Source organism: Anopheles gambiae, chromosome 3, assembly GCF_943734735.2.
Source record: "Anopheles gambiae chromosome 3, idAnoGambNW_F1_1, whole genome shotgun sequence".
Lineage (NCBI taxonomy): Eukaryota > Metazoa > Arthropoda > Insecta > Diptera > Culicidae > Anopheles > Anopheles gambiae.
In genome coordinates, this window is record NC_064602.1 from 28,542,485 (window position 1) to 28,559,506 (window position 17,022).

A 17,022-nucleotide genomic window follows, 5' to 3' on the forward strand; every position below is an offset into this window, starting at 1 on the left:
ATCGTGCAATTGACGCCAAAGAGACAAAGCAGGCCGCGCCGGTCACACGCAGGACACACACACACACACACACACACACACACACACACACACACACACACACACGTTGCGTAGTTTTTGCGTGCGTGCGTGTGCGTGGGGGAAAGGCCGTACCGGAAAGTACGGCGCGGCGGACTTGCTTCGGAAGACGGAAAAACCCCTGGCTGCTGATCAATTCGAGGTATGCACCGGTTCGGACAAGTTTGCGTCTCTGTCGCGCTCGCGCTCGCTCTCTGTCGGTAGTGGAGGTGGTGGTGTTGTTATTGTTTTTGTGATTGCGCTTTGTGATTGACCAATTCGTGGTAAGGAATTCATGCAGATTACCTCCCTCTTAGGGGGTGGCTGACTAATGCTTTGTTGGTGTAAAATGCGTTTTCGGCGAAGTGAAATTTGTCTTGTGTGAAGCTCTCTCGTTCTGTTTCACTCTCAGCAGCTCTTTAAGTGGAACTTGTTAATTTTCATATTACTCCTTTGCCGCTTAGTTGGACGGCTTAGGTGAATGACATTTAAGTGTTGGAATTACCGAAAAAACATTATATGCGAAATGCATTTCGTTGGTTCAAGATATTCAGTTTACGAGGCTTTCAGAATGTGAAAAAAAGCATAAGGCGCAAAGCTCACAAAACTTTAAAAGGATGTCTTTATATATTTAGTACTGTAACGCTTATAGTATTGTAATTATTTAAGTTTCTACAACCAATTTCCAACTCATGATAGATTAGATCTGCAGACAGTGAAGACATTGCAACAAGACGATTGAGAATTGAACCTATTTTGATGTGATTGAACTCCAATAAAACAAGTCAAACGGCTAAGCCGTAAAATTAAACTTGCCTGTGCTGAAAATTAAGTGATAAACGAACGAATCTGAGAAAAAAAACTCAACTTGATACGTTAAGTAAGATTATATTTCTAAACAGCTACAAGTGTTATTTATTGAAACACAAAGCAAAAACTTCAATTGCTTCATGTCAATATGACAATCGTTGACGTCAGATCTCGCAAACTTAAATCTCAGACTTGATAATAATAAAAAGTCAATGAGTTGCTGCTTACATACAACTATAAAAACATCCAAGAAAAAACGTAAGTGATTTCAGTGCAATCAGTGTGAGGTTCTTCTAGTGTCAGATGTTCTTTAATATTGTCTTACGGGATTTTCAAATCCATAAACCATAGTTCAACCACATCAATCATCAAATGATCTGTCCTTTATTGCTTACGGGCTACTGCCAACAAACAATTAACAATGTTGAAGTGGGATTTTCTGCATTGACCATGAAGTTTGCCCTATTAAACTAACTAGAGAAACCTTGTGCTGGTCAATTCCAGACTCTTTTGACATATATACTAAGTTTGAAGGTCAACGACAGTGATTTCCTCTAAAAATTGTTCAACAAATATGGTTTCCCAGTAAAACTATCCATTCGGTATGTTTCAATATGAGTTCAAATGAATTTTCATTATTTTGTCCGTAAAAGTCCGTATTTGAAGTTGAAAATCTCTAAACAAAGACCAGATGTCCGCAAAATGGACAGTCATGTACTGTATGTATGGGTAAAAACGGCAATAAAATGTTTGTTTGTTTTTTCACAACAATGGCATCTTTTTGGCATTGAACAGAAACGATTCATTTTTTTTATCGCTCCGTGTAATCAACGCCACCAGGCGCCTCCATGATCGGTCACGGTTGCGCTAAGTGCCATTAGAGTGCTCATTTTAATACAATAAATCTGATCAACTTTACGCATCGTGCAGAGCGTACGCTCGAGCGTACATTTACAAGCGATATGCTTAAAGATACATCTTAAAAGGCAATCGATCACGCATCGGCTGCATTCCATCGCATTTCGTAGCACCCATACTTGCCAGCAGCCTTCAGCGAGGTCGATTTTTTTTTATATACATAATAACCTGTTTTTGAGATTGCCCCATACGAACTGGAAGCTTCTCGGGAATCGGTTGCGTGCTCGTATTTTTTGTGATAAAATGAAACGTAGCTGGAGAATGATAACTAAAACCCGTCGAACCAGTTGCTGTTGCTCTAGTAGAGTATAATCAGCATGTTCATTATAATCAGCAGTAACATGATTGATTTTCGAACTACGCGGTAAGAACCAGCAGACGAAAGTAGGTATTGTTAACTGTAAAGCAGAAGATCAATGCATCTTTCAGCTTCGAGTGGTTAAGCCCGCACTGGCCCGCACAAAACACACATCACACACACAAAAAAGGTTATTGATAAGATTATAAAACGACCTCGTGCTGGAATTGTGCTGAAAGATCATGGCAGAACTAGTTCATCAACATTAACATGCGTCCACAAAATCAAACTCACAATCGAAACAACACCCGGGATTGATGTAAATCTTATGGAAGCAACAGAATGTGGCGTTTTTTTTTGCTTCTTCTAAAAATAGCACACACAATAATGCGTTACGCCTTATCAAAGCTTTTAAGGTGTATAGTGCTGCAGGGGTTTCAAACTTGGGGGGATTTGTTTTCGATTTGAGCTAGGGATTCAGGGATCAATTCTGTCTCATGATGGACACGATTTATCCATTTTTGAATACATTACTCGCATCATTGGGTTGTTTCGAGTGCAAGTATACATTGCGTACATTCCCCAAACAAAGACCTCTATCTGATCGTTTGGCTGAACCTTTTACAAAATCCTTTTAAAATCATGTGAAGTTTGGCACAACGAATCAAGCATTATCTTGAAACTTAACCGGTTTTTATAACTACTACATTTTGTATGCCAAAATCGCGGAAAACCAAGCCAAAACTTGGGGTTTTTGGAGATATCAGGCTTTTCGGAAATTCTATACGAGTGGGTAGAAACCATCCAAAAACGATTGTATGCCACTGCTCTAAAGCGTTCGAAATGAGGCACCGTAAGCGAAACGTATTCTTAGAACTGGTGCACTCTTTCCTTATGCCTTCTTAGAACTGTCGTATTCTTTACAAAGCAATACAATAAAAATGCCACATCGTTAGAATTTGAATATTAGATACAAATCGCCGCTGATTGCCACGCATCTGTTTCCTGTTGGGTTTTCCATGCTATAATTAGCACTTAGCACAGACCTGCCGACCGCTTTGCATAGAACCTGGACACTTCTTCGGGTACGCTGTGTAACACAGCGTGGTGCGTGGTTTGGAACGGATTAAGGGAAGACGACACAGATAGAGTGAGTGAGAGAGAGAGAGCGAGAGAGGAAGTGAGAGAGAGATAGAGAGGGAGCGGGAAAGAGAATGACAAAAAAACACACACACACACAGAGTTAGGCAAAACCCCATCCAGCACACTCGGTGGTCAAACTCGTTTCTATTCGCCGTTTCAACATCTTCATTTCACGGTCATCTTCTTGCCAGCCCGCCCTCCCACGGAAGGAGCGAAGAAAGCGACATCGTGAGCATCGGAGAAGAAAGATCGCCGAATCGGTCGGTGGCTAGCAAATGAGCGAGATAGCTTGGCGCGATAATATTCAAGGTGATATCTCATGCGCACAGGTACCCAAGCCTCCGAGCTCCAAAGCGGTCCCACGCCGCACAACAGCAGGAGTGGTGCGTCGCATCGAGAAGCTCTACGAGCTGCTGCTGGGAACTTTTAAAAACATGCGTTTGACACACACCTCCTCAGTCGAATGAGCAAAGCTCGGTGAGACAGTTCGTGCGCGGCGCGCTAGTGCAACCGTTTTTTTGCAGTGCGTGCTCGGGAAGACGCGCACCGGGGATTGTCCCGCATCGCTTCATGTGTGTGTTTGTGCGTTTGTGTGTGTGAAGCGGCCAAACAGATCGTAACGACGTTTTAACGTGTACAGCAATTAGCTTCAACTACAGACACGTTCGTCCGTACGAATTCATATGCGTCGCGTCATATTACTGTAGTGTCTCTACAGGTACGGTGCTGTAGGAACCGGTGTTAGTGCCTAGTGATCGCACCAATCCATACGAAGGTGTGTGCCATTTCTACCCAGGGGAGGTGGAAATACTAACACACACAACGGGGAAGAGTGAGAGAGATAGATCACCTCTCGCACACAGAAACGCGGAAAGGCCACCCCGCGAAGGCGCGACTGTGTTGTTATAAAAGTGGCTAACCTGCACGACAGCGTGCTCACAGTGACCGGAAGCACATCAGCCAGCGAATCTACCCGGGTACCCGCCAGCAGTACGTGAAGATTCGTGTCAACATGCAATCAACGGGCGTGGTAGGAGTGGCGACACTGTCGTTGCTGATCGTTGCGTTCTGTCAAATTGTAGTTGCACGTAAGTTATCGAAATGATACCGGTGTGTGAAATGATGTTAGTGGCTGAGGGTTTTCTGTGTTTAACACAAAGTTCCTGATCCTTCGTACAGAGTTCCACCAGTGCACTGGCGGCGAGACCTGCATCAACATCAACGAGTGTCCACGGTTCGGTCCATACTACCACGAGCCTGCCAAATGGTCCGATAGCTTGCGGAACGAATTCCGGTCGAAGGTGTGCAAGCGTGAGCAGAGCAATGGCAAGAATGTAAGTAACTCGTGAAAGTGATAGCTCGAGTTCGATCAACTGTACATCTTCATTACCCCTACAGCTGTACAAGGTGTGCTGCAAGCGGGCAGCCACAGGCAACAAGAACAACCGTGAGCGCGGACTGGCCACGCTCGATCTGGAGGGGTGCGGCGCGTACTCGGAGGATCGGATCGCGTTCGGCCAGGACGCCAGGCTATTCCAGTATCCCTGGATGGCGTTGCTGAAACAAAGGGCCGGCAACTTCGTCTGTGGCGGTACGCTGATCAACGAACGCTACGTCCTGACCGCTGCCCACTGTATCAAGAACAACGATATGTAAGTATCGAGCACGACCCCCGTTGCAGACGGTCGCCTAGGCAGATCCGGTACAATAAACTGTTTTTTTTTTTTAACAGTACCACGGTACGGTTGGGCGAGTTCGATCTGAGCACACCGATTGACTGTGACAAGCGAGGGGAGCAGTGTGCCCCGCCACCCCAAGACCTTTTCGTTGAGCAGACGATCGTGCACGAAGCGTACAGTGCGCGGCGTAAGGAGAACGACATTGGGCTGATCCGGTTGGCAAAAGAGGCGGAGTACAATGACAGTAAGTACATGCAAAATCCCTCGAAACGCTTCCCACAATGCGCGGCACTCTAATGTAAACTATCTGCTCGCGTATCTTCTATTTCCAAACCCGCAGATGTGCTGCCAATCTGTCTGCCCGTGACGCCGGCAATGCGCACCACGCAGACGACCTACTTCGTGGCCGGCTGGGGTGCGACTGAGTCGGCCCCCTCATCAAATCGGCTCCAGTTTACCAAACTCAGCCTGTTGTCCAATGATCAGTGTGTGCAGAAGCTGCTACGGGTGGACTCGTTCGCCAAGGTAAACAATGATCAGATGTGTGCGATCGGGGCCAATCTGACTGACAACTGTACCGGCGATTCGGGCGGCCCGCTCAAAACAATCAGTATAAACGCACGCTATGTACAGTACGGTGTGGTGTCGTACGGGCTGCGCACTTGCGGCAAGCAGAGTGCACCGGGCGTGTACACGCGGGTCGAGAACTATGCCGATTGGATACTGGAGCATCTGGAAAAGTGAGGGTGAGAGAGATTGGTAAAAAGATAAAAAGAGAGAAAGAGAGAGAGAGAGAGAGAGAGAGAGAGAGAGAAAAGAGAGGAACAGAGAGGGAGAGAGCGTATGAGATAGAGACAGAACGGAAGCTGATTGGGAATGCTTTAGATCAGACTTAACTCCGATTACTTGACGAATCTGCAATGCTCCAAGATATCAAATACGCGTTCGATTACAGCGATACTAGTTTAGGTATTGACGTTATCGTTAGAAATATGATCTAGAAACTGAAAAACCCTTTGTGTAGACAATAAATCGCCATTATACATAACATACCACAACAAAAAATTGGAATTGTGTATTTATATTTGTGACTTACGAGACCCATTAGCAAAAGTAAAAGTCTCAATGGTCCTCACCAACGTTATTGATGAAGTTATTTCGGCCCGCAAACTGGAGACAAATTTGGAGACAACCCCTGTATTACACCATCAGTTAGATGGCGCAACGCATCTACCCTAAAGCCAGCAGGGAGGGAATGTTGTTCCCCTTTTGGCGGGTGTGTCACTGCCTTTTCGAAGTTGTGTGTTAAAAAAGGGAGGGAATCACTTTCATTTGAAGCAAAACAACAACAAAAACTGGGCGATAGGTGAATCATTATGAATGGGAAAATTTACTTCCCGGAACAGTATTGCTAATGACTAAAAACCTTACAAGATGAGCAATGCTGAAGGAGGAAGCCATTTTTGGAGAACCACTTTTAGGATGTAAGTAACCGAAACCTCCGACATCATCGTCTTGGACCTAAACAACGTACTCCGGCAATTGCTCTGCTGCAGCGAACGCTACCGTAAACACGTGAAATCTTCACAGTACCCGTAATATCTTGATTCGAGTTTGGTGCGTACGGATAAACCCAGCACTGAGGGAGAAATCAAACTCATTGCGGGACGTCAGGGCAAGAGAGCATGGGTAAATGAATCATTCCCTTTCGCATTAGGAGCTAGGCAGAATTAACGTACCGTACTGTGTTTCATATCCCCGTTCAAATCGCAAATCACATTAAACTATTAGCGATGTCTTGCATCTGTCCCGGGAAAGTTTCTTCGAGCAACAATTTGCTTTTACAAGTTGCTAATGATATCGGCATTTGCTGTGCATTACCGTGGGCTTGCAGAGCTAAATGGTTGGGCGACACATGGCGCCACTCGTCAGAATTGCGCTCAAAACAGTACTCGGCGGCACATCACATCTACATGGCAACCAATGCTAACAGCTGATGTGATCATACCACTCACACAAACACATAATCCGATACACACATTCATTTGAAACCAGCAGTAGGGGGTAAATGGAAGGAATCAAACTTGCACTTGCTAAGGGTGGGAAAATACGAACGTACCTTTGCCGAAGCTTCGGACTTTCCGGGCTTTGATGTAGTGGTGCACACAAAAAGCTTAACAGTGACGATAGCGGTGTCTTTTATTCAGGGGGCGCGATCGAACAGTGATCTCGCTGTACAAATTGTACTAAGGGGAAGTGAGCTTTACATTTGCTACTTCTTCGCTACTGGGGAGGCTTTAATGTTTTAACACTTTGACCGCCAGCCTGACGTCACAGACTTTCGAGTGAGCACGCAGCGCATGGCAAGAGTGCGATGAGAGCGACAATTTCTCGTGCGACTGTTATCACTCTGTTGTTTCATTGCGATAAGCGGCGCTCTCATTCTTCCTTTTCTCCCTCATTCGTAGAGAATCGGTGGGATTTAGGATCTGTTTCAGTAAACGGGTTGGGCACAAGATCAGTTTCTGTTAAAGAACCCTTACAGATTCGAGATTATTTTCAAGAAAAGTATGAATTTGGAATCAGTTCTAGATAAGGGATCGATTACAAGTCTGGTATGGGATCAGTATCAGTTCTAGCACCAAAATGGATTCAGTATCTCTTTGAGCGCTAAAATGAGCTTAACATCAGTTCTGGTCCTATATTGATGCAGTATCACATTGCGGATCGTTTTGAGTTCCGTATCAGTCTCTGAACTGAAATAACAGTTATGTTTTCGGGCAGCATCCTTTCGGAGGTATCCTCGGACACCAAGATACCTCAACTTGGGCCTACAACGTCCCCTCTGTACTTGTGGACGACCTTAATTTATATCTTGAAAGTTTGATACACAGCTCGACAGTAACATGAACTGTATGGCGATCTCGTAAATCTCGTCTTTGCAGCGACTTCTACATCGTCATTGGTGTCCGAAATTTACTAGTAGTGTTAAATTGAGCACGTCTCCGCACACAAACGAGATGCAATGTCCAAGGAGGGTTACGAAATAATAGAGTTTCACTATAACTTCTTGCATGACAGGCCAGTTTTCTGACGGATATTTTTCATGTTTTCTTACATGAATAGCTAATAGCGTATCCTTTTTGATAAAAATACAAAACAACCCTTTTGTTCTGTTCTGCAAGACAGTGCCGCAACGGTACTGATCCCAATAGGTGGTCAGCTTAATCTATATTTGATAAAATCGTCGACAAATCTCTGTTTCGTTCAAAAAAGATTCAGCTTGCAGCTATCCGTGTCCAGCCAGTATACAGGCTACAAATAAGCAATTGCTGAGTACGCTGATCCAATTGAGCGATAGTGGAGTTTATTGGTCAAAGGTTTCAGCAGGGATGGTGGCCCTCACACACAAACGCGAAAGGCCATCCAGTGAAGGCTCGTCTGTGTTACTATAAAAGGGGATGAACCGCCCGATAGCTGCTTTTTATGTTCTTTCGATCGCAGAGGTGGTCGAATAAAACTCACGCGTTACTAATAAATTTACTAACGTATATATTCAACTTCACTTGGTTACAATTTGGTGTTGGCTTCGAGCACGCTTCCTTGCTGACCGTTAGTTCTTCAGTGCGCGCTGGTGTTTGGCGGTCAACGTCCGTGACCGCGCAACCGATGACCCCCGGATCGATCACACGCATACATTGACGGATGACGCTTTGCTGTCATCCGTGAGTTACCGCCGTGAATGAGTCCGGGCCAGGTTAGCTCACAACATCTCCCCCTTTTAATTACAGACGATACCCCTCGAGCCTACGCGGAAGTCTTCTAAGCCTAGAAGACCGGCGTGGCGACCGTATCGGCTGCTGGCGTTTTGTAGTAGCGAACGGGATTGGGCGTGGAGATGGTTGTGTGGGTGACGCGCTAGTTTGATGGTCCGTCAAGGGAACAGAACTCGATTCCGCTACCGCGCTGTCCGTCAGCAGATCAAACGGCAAATGATCTATGTCCACGTCCTCGCTGGAAGCCCCCACGGCCGAATCACGTTTTCGCAGCTGGTTCACATGGCGCCTGTGAACCCGTTGATTGTTCGTCTGCACCTCGAACATAACGCTGCCCAACTCTCGTATGATTTGCGCCGGAACCCACTTCCATGAATTCCGCGTATAGAACTTGGCGTAGACGAGGTCACCGCGCTGAAATCGTCTATCCAAGTTGCCCGGTTCTGCTTGCGCTGCAGGTGGAGGTTTCAGCAGTGCCAACGCTGTTCGCATTTTTCTGCCTAGCATGGCTTCAGCTGGCGACTGCATGTCCGGCAAAATAGCGTTGGGGGTTGACCGGTAGCTCGCCAGAAAAACGTCAAGCGCTTCGTCCTGCGTTGTTCCCCCTTCCTGGATCTTCCTCATCGACCGCTTGAAGGTGTCAACAAAGCGCTCCGCCTGCCCATTCGATTGCGGATGGAATGGCGCAGTTGTGACGTGCTGTATACCGCGACTACTGCAATACTCCGAAAACTCAGCACTGACAAATTGTGGCCCGTTGTCGCTCACCATCGTTTCCGGGTATCCAAATCTCGCAAAGATTGACCTCAGTATCGCGATCGTTGCTGCTGATGTGGTACTTCGCGTTCGTATCACCTCTGGCCACTTGGTAAACGCGTCTACCACGATCAGAAAATAGTCACCATCGATTGGCCCAGCGAAATCGATGTGAATACGTTCCCAAGGTTTCTGTGTCGCTGGCCAGGGAACAGGTTTTTCGCGAGGTGAAGTCTTTGCCGCTATCGCACAAGCATGGCATCCCTTTACGTGCTCCGTTATGTCCTTATCAACGGATGGCCAGTACACGTAACTCCGGGCCTTCGACTTCATTCGCTGGATACCGGGGTGCCCTTCATGTAGTTGCTTCAAACAACGCTGCTGCAGCTTGCTAGGGATCACCACTCTTTCCCCAAACAAAATGCAACCACGCACCGTGGTTAGGGCTTCGCTTCTGTGGTAAAAGCAAGCCAGCTCTGCAGCATACGCGACATTTTGGGGCCACCCTTCCATGATGTATCCGTAAACCTTCTTCAGGACAGGGTCGGACTCCGTGGCCTTCGCAACGTCTCTAAAATTGAGTGGAAATATATTAATACAGTATGATGCTATGGAACTTACATCATTTTCCAACTCAGCGCTTGCGATTATGTATTCCGGATCCGGTTTTGCGTGCTCGTGTATCAGCCTTGAGAGCACGTCCGCATTGCCAAACTTATCGGTTTGCACGTACTCGATGGTAAAATCATACATCAGCAACTGCAATGCAAACCGCTGCAACCTATTTGCCGTGTACACTGGTATACCCTTATGTGACCCGAAAATCCGCAACAAGGGTCGATGATCGGTTTGCAATCGGAAGTGGCGCCCAAACAGCATCTTATGAAACTTTTTCACAGCAAATATAATCGCCAAACCTTCGCGGTCAATTTGGCTGTAATTTGCTTCAGCCTTCGTAAGGGCTCTCGATGCGTGCTGAACAACCTTCAGCGAGCCATCCGCGTACCTGTGGCTTATGGTCGCGCCTAGTCCAACCGACGATGCATCGGCAGAGACCACTATCTCTGCATTCGGGTCGTAGTGCGTCAGCAGCAAGTCGGATGCTAACAGGTCTTTGAACCTGTTAAAAGCATTTGCGCACTCCCGTGTCCAAACAAATTTGGTGTCATTTTTGAGCAATGCATCCAGCGGGTATCGCAATTCTCGCATCTTTGGTACAAATTTGCCGTAATAATTCACAGCACCCAGAAAGGACCGAACCTCACTAACGTTCGTCGGTGCTGGCATCTTCAGGATCGCATCTATTTTCGCTGGGTTTGGTCTGAGACCCTGTCTGTCAATAACAAAACCCAGGTACTCTATCCTTGGCATTTTAAACGAACACTTTTCCGCTCGAATTGTAAATCCGTACTCCTTTATGCGCCGGAAAAGGTTGAGCAAATTCTCATCGTGCTCGCGTTCTGTTTTGCCTCCAACAACTACATCATCCATGTACCCAGATGTACATTTTAGGCCGGAAAGCATTGCATCGATGAGTTGCTGGAACGCGGCTGGAGCAATTTTAATGCCAGGTGGTAGACGGTTGTAATGGTTCAATCCGCGATGCGTGTTAATCGTCAGGAGTGGACGATATTCCTCTTTAATTTGTACCTGCAAGAATGCATCCGTTAGATCAATTTTTGAAAAATACTTGCATTGTGCCAGTTTTGCAAAAATATCCTCTGGGAGTGGGAGTGGATATTCGTACGATTGAAGAGCTGCATTCAACCCAGTTGAATAATCTCCACAAATCCGCACGCTGCCGTTCTGCTTCCTCACCACCACAATTGGGGCCGCCCAGTCCGAATAATCCACCGGAGTAATCACCCCTAGATCCTCTAAGCGATCGAGCTCCTTGTCCACCGTTGCTCGCATCGCGTACGCTACCGGGCGCTTAGGACAAAACACAGAACGGTGATTTGGCTTGAGCTGAATCTGTACATTCGCCTTGGTGCACAATCCGTTGCCTTTAAACAATGCAGGGAATCGGCTCTCCCATTTCACTCCCTCTGCTTCCACCTTGTTGCAAAACTGGTCCATGGGGACGGCACCGAGCTCGAACGTTGCTATCATATCGGCCCCCAAAAGATGCAAGGCCGAGTCCATAACGCGTATAACAGCAGACCGCGTTCTGTCACCGATCGTTATCTGTGCCTCGAATTCACCATCCAATTCAAGGCGGGACCCAGATGCTGTTTTTGCGTGGACTGTTACCGGCTTCAGTGTTGGCTTACCCAGCTGCTGCCACGTTTCTCGTCCGATTACTGTAATATCCGATCCAGTGTCAAGCTGCAGGCGGACCCTGTTACTGTTGATGAAAATGTTAACAAATTTTCTAGCTTGCTGAACATTACAAACATTGACCGTCACCGTACGCATGTCCACCGACGTGCGTTTTTTTTTCTTGTACTTCCCCTTTTTGTTGCCTCTTTTCTGCTGGTTGCAAAAACCTTCTCGGTGACCGGTTACGTTACAATCGCGACACTTGTGCAGAGCATATGAGCACTCACTTGCCCAATGAGCCTCACCACATAACCAACACGGCCCAGGTGGTTTGTTTACATTATCACTGTTCCTCGTATGCTGGTACTGCTTCCTTTGTTTCCACTTGCTCGCCTGCTGTTGTGCATTGCTTCTACTTCTTAGTGCTAGGATTTGCTCCTCCGCCTGAGTAGCGATCATGGCGCTATCCACCTTCAAGCTGGAGATTCGCTCACACTCAGCGGAGAGCTGCTCTAGCGTGACGTCGGTTCTCTCCTCGATACGAGAGAGAAGTCTCGTGCGCACGTCCGCATCAGCATCATCCTTTAAGCCGCACACTAATATCAGGCATTTGAACTGCTCCTCGCTCATTGCGGACAGCTGAAAGTTGACGCAGGAGCGGTTCACGCGGCAAACAAACGACACGAAATCCTCCGTACGAGATTTCGTTAGCTGCAAACACTTGTAGCGCTTACTCACAAGCGTTTCAGCTCTCCCAAAAAGGGCCTTCAGCTTTTTCACCGTTTCATCGAACGGTATCTCCCGAGGAACGCTGGGCAGGATGAAACTAGCGTAGCGTGCGTGCTCCGCAGGGCCTAACTTGCGCACCAGTAAGCGCACCTTTGCTGCATCGTCGAGGCGGGAGGCATCCTGTGCGAACAGGTCCTCGTAGCGCGCGAACCACGTATCGAAAGTTATTTCGGATTCCGCCTCGTACCGGAACTCGGTGATGCTACCCGACAACGCATCAATAATCAACTCCGGATTACTGGGGGCAATGACCTGCGTCGGGAAGGCCTGGCTTTGCTGGTTTGTAACTTGTGACTGCTGCAATACTTGCGTGATTAGTTGCTGCTGTTGCTGCATCTGTTGCTGCACCTGCTGCTGCTGCTGCTGCATCTGCTGTTGCATTAACTGCATCATCTGCATCAGCATCGCAGAATCGGGTGACTGCGCCGGCACTGATGATGACGCAGCAAAATGCTGTAGCGATGGCTGCCCCGCTGCATTCTGCGATGGCAGATTCACCGTTGGCACAACATTCTCGTTCGCGGGTGGAAAAATTTGCTGTCCCGTAGCAAAACCAGTCGAACGCAGCAAGGATGATCTTCGCTGCTCTCCTTCCATGGGGAAATCCGATGCACCGTTTTCGCTGGTGCTCATCCTTCTGCGTTTTGCTCGCGGGCGCGTAATTTTTCGAACAGCACAACTTCACTCACAGTCGAAAAGCAATAAAAAAAAATCCTTTTTTTTACGTCGCTTTTTTTTTTTTACTCGTCGCCACTTTTATGTTCTTTCGATCGCAGAGGTGGTCGAATAAAACTCACGCGTTACTAATAAATTTACTAACGTATATATTCAACTTCACTTGGTTACAATTTGGTGTTGGCTTCGAGCACGCTTCCTTGCTGACCGTTAGTTCTTCAGTGCGCGCTGGTGTTTGGCGGTCAACGTCCGTGACCGCGCAACCGATGACCCCCGGATCGATCACACGCATACATTGACGGATGACGCTTTGCTGTCATCCGTGAGTTACCGCCGTGAATGAGTCCGGGCCAGGTTAGCTCACAACACTGCTCATAGTGACCGGAAGAACATCAGATTGTGGATCTGCTCGCGAACAGTAGCGTCAGTTATTGTTTACAGAGTACACGTCGTGAAGTTTCGTGTCAGTATGCAACCAAATAGCATGGTAGGAGTGGCGACACTGTCCTTACTAATCGTCGCGTTCTGTCAAATTGTAGTCGCACGTAAGTTATCGAAATGATACCGGTGTGTGAAATGATGTTAGTGGCTGAGGGTTTGCTGTGTTTAACACAAAGTTACTGATCCTTCGTACAGAGTTCCACCAGTGCACTGGCGGCGAGACCTGCATCAACATCAACGAGTGTCCACGGTTCGGTCCACACTACCACGAGCCCGCAAAATGGTCCGAGGAGTTATTGAATGAATTCCGGTCGAAGGTGTGCAAGCGTGAGCAGAGCAACGGCAGGAATGTAAGCAACTGGAGAAAGTGATAAGATAGCTCGAGCTCGATCAACTGTACATCTTCATTACCCCTTACAGCTGTACAAGGTATGCTGCAAGCGGGCAGCCACAGGCAACAAGAACAACCGTGAGCGCGGACTAGCCACGCTCGATCTGGAGGAATGCGGCGCGTATTCTGCCGACCGGATGGCGTACGGTCAGGAGGCTAGGCTGTTCCAGTTTCCCTGGATGGCGCTGCTAATGCTCAACTCGGTTAAATTTGTCTGTGGCGGTACGCTGATCAACAGGCGCTACGTACTGACCGCTGCCCACTGTATCAAGAACACACATGTGTAAGTATCGCTCACGACCCCATGTATAACAAAGGCAGAATTCGGTATTGTTACATTATCATTTCCAGCACCACGGTACGGTTGGGCGAGTTCGATATAAGCACACCGATCGACTATGACCAGCGGGGGGATCAGCATGCCCCGCCGCCCCAGGACATTGCCATTGAGCAGACAATCGTGCACGAAGCGTACAGTGCGCGGCTAAAGGTGAACGACATTGGGTTGATACGGATGGCCGAGGAAGCAGCCTACAATGACAGTAAGTAGCAAACGCAGGGCACGGGCTCTCTGCTGCTCACTAAAAAAACGCACTAACTTGCAAACCTTCGGGGTACTGCACAGATGTGTCGCCGATCTGTCTGCCCGTGTCGCCGGCAATGCGCACCACGCAGACGACCTACTTCGTGGCCGGGTGGGGCGCGACGGAGTCGGCCTTCTACTCGAACCGTCTGCTGTTTGGTAAGGTCGCCCTGCTGACTAATGATCAGTGTGCGCAGCAGCTGCTACGAGTGGATTCGTACACCAAGATCAACAACGATCAGATGTGTGCGATCGGGGCCAATCTGACCGACAACTGTACCGGCGATTCGGGTGGCCCGCTCAAAACGATCAGTATAAACGCACGCTATGTACAGTACGGTGTTGTGTCGTTAGGGCTGCGCACTTGCGGCAAGCAGAGTGCACCGGGCGTGTACACGCGGGTCGAGAACTATGCCGATTGGATACTGGAGCATCTGGAAGAGTGAGATAGTGAAAAAGAGGCTCACAGATAGGCTCGCGTTGATTCAGATTCGAAGTGGCTCATGGCCACCATGGCGCCAGTGTGCGATATATGCGTGCAATATTATGTATTCAATTATCTTTGCCAACATAGTTTAGTTAAGTTTATAGTTTCTTCTTCTTCTTCTTTTGGCTCAACCACCGATGTCGGTCAAGGCCTGCCTGTACCCACTTGTGGGCTTGGCTTTCAGTGACTAATTGATTCCCCCCCTAGCAGGATAGTCAGTCCTACGTATGGCGGCGCGGTCTATTTGGGGATTGAACCCATGACGGGCATGTTGTTAAGTCGTACGAGTTGACGACTGTACTGCGAGACCGGCTCAAGTTTATAGTTTAGTACGAAATAAAATGGCATTATGCAAACAACTATAACCGGCAAGAGATTTTATGTTCCTGTGTGATGAGTTTTACAGATGCAACCCAGACAGGAATGGCTTCTTTATGGGAAAATATAGGGAAAGAATCACTATAACCATTTTGATCGTCTTTTTTTCGATTTTATGCTACCAATATTCCCCAATCAAGCTAGTTACGACGATTTGCCAGCAAAAAAGAGACCAAAAAAGCCTTCTTGTCATCTATAATCTATAATTCCAAATCGCTGCTGATGACAGCGTTAACAAAAATGTAAAATGAGCGGATCTGTTCCGATCCGCTTCAAGCTGCTCGATTCAAGCAGTTGGTCCAACGTTACTCTTTATTTCATTGACTTTGATGACTTTACTTTGATGCTTCATTAGCTGCGCATGTACTAACGCACACAAGTATCTAAGATGGAAACGATATGAAAATGCTTAGTATGGGTAAATACGAACGCTCGTACGGTTGATAGTTTGCAACTTTCCCAAGCACTAGACAGCATAGACGGCGTTATCTCTTATTCAAGGGAGCATTGATGAATTATGTCGCACGGTGCATGGTTCTGTACTACCGAGAATGGTTCTCTATCGCAGGGGTTGGCAAAAAATTGAAGAAAGATTCAAATTTGAAAAAAAAATTGAATTTGCAAACCGATGTTCTGATAGGATTCATTAATTTATGCTTTTGCAAGGGCAGAAACTTGTAAAATGGATAAAGAATAACATGGATTTTGAGGTTGTCTGCACATTGCACATTGCTCATAGAAATGTGCGACTGAAGTAAGACAATCTATCATTATCTGTTTCAGATCGATATTCGTAGAGATTAGCTAAAAAATGGCAATAGAATGCTTCATCTAGGCTTAAGACCAGGCTCAGATATTAGAAAAAAGAAACTATAAAACTCGTTATGAAAAGTTTTGATTTTGAGACAGTGAAGTACGCTGTTTGCTTCAAACTAAACGACAACGGACAGATGGCTCTGTGCGCAAAAGAGTGTGATTCAAACACGTGTTTGCGAACGACATACAAAGAAAGCGCACAATACGCACAATCTATACGATTTAGATACAAACACACGTTTTGTTACCAACTGGCAACTCCCTACGCTGTTAACGATCGCGGTTAATCTTTCCTCACCAAACGATGCTCAAGCCTCAGGTCCAGCGAATATAATCTTGTTCGATGAAATATGATATGATATGATATGATATGATATGTTATGTTATTATATGGTGTAGGACATAAAAACAGTTTAAGTTTAACATGGATTGAAACATTTCGTTTGAAATAGAGCAGTTCCGAGAGGTACCATCGGAATTTAATAGTTGAGCGATATCTAGTCGGATGTTGGCTGACATTTTAAGTAAAAGCCGTCCGGTTGTATGACAAGAACCGGTCTTTCCAAAAAGACACGCTAAAATCTTATGGCGTATTAGAACAAATCCGGTTTTTATTTTGTACCGGCCAAAAAACGCGGCAATTTAATAAATACAAGCCCAAACCCAATAAATGCAATCAAAGTTCAATTGTCGAGTTCAGACTGTATCTTGAACTCATACAATAATCTTCCCAACGCAGCTATGTAAATCGTCTCAAAATGGA

At 46.7% G+C, this 17,022-nt stretch overlaps 2 protein-coding genes across 2 annotated transcripts; both read left to right on the forward strand.

Moving 5' to 3' along the window:
- The first annotated feature begins 22 nt into the window (after nucleotides 1-22).
- Nucleotides 23-5,705, forward strand: LOC1280172 (phenoloxidase-activating factor 3). The gene is given in 6 exon segments (XM_061659653.1): nucleotides 23-341; nucleotides 3,418-4,314; nucleotides 4,406-4,560; nucleotides 4,625-4,882; nucleotides 4,885-5,149; nucleotides 5,246-5,705. Coding segments are annotated over 5 exon segments (1,158 nt in total). The 5' UTR covers nucleotides 23-341; nucleotides 3,418-4,238; the 3' UTR covers nucleotides 5,650-5,705.
- A 7,832-nt stretch (nucleotides 5,706-13,537) lies between these two features.
- LOC4578288 (CLIP domain-containing serine protease HP8) lies at nucleotides 13,538-15,430 on the forward strand. Its single transcript, XM_001238236.2, has 5 exons — nucleotides 13,538-13,708; nucleotides 13,800-13,954; nucleotides 14,025-14,278; nucleotides 14,347-14,537; nucleotides 14,621-15,430. Exons 1-5 carry the CDS (start codon nucleotides 13,633-13,635, stop codon nucleotides 15,022-15,024), a joined length of 1,080 nt encoding a protein of 359 aa, XP_001238237.2. The 5' UTR covers nucleotides 13,538-13,632; the 3' UTR covers nucleotides 15,025-15,430.
- The last annotated feature ends 1,592 nt before the right edge of the window (nucleotides 15,431-17,022 follow it).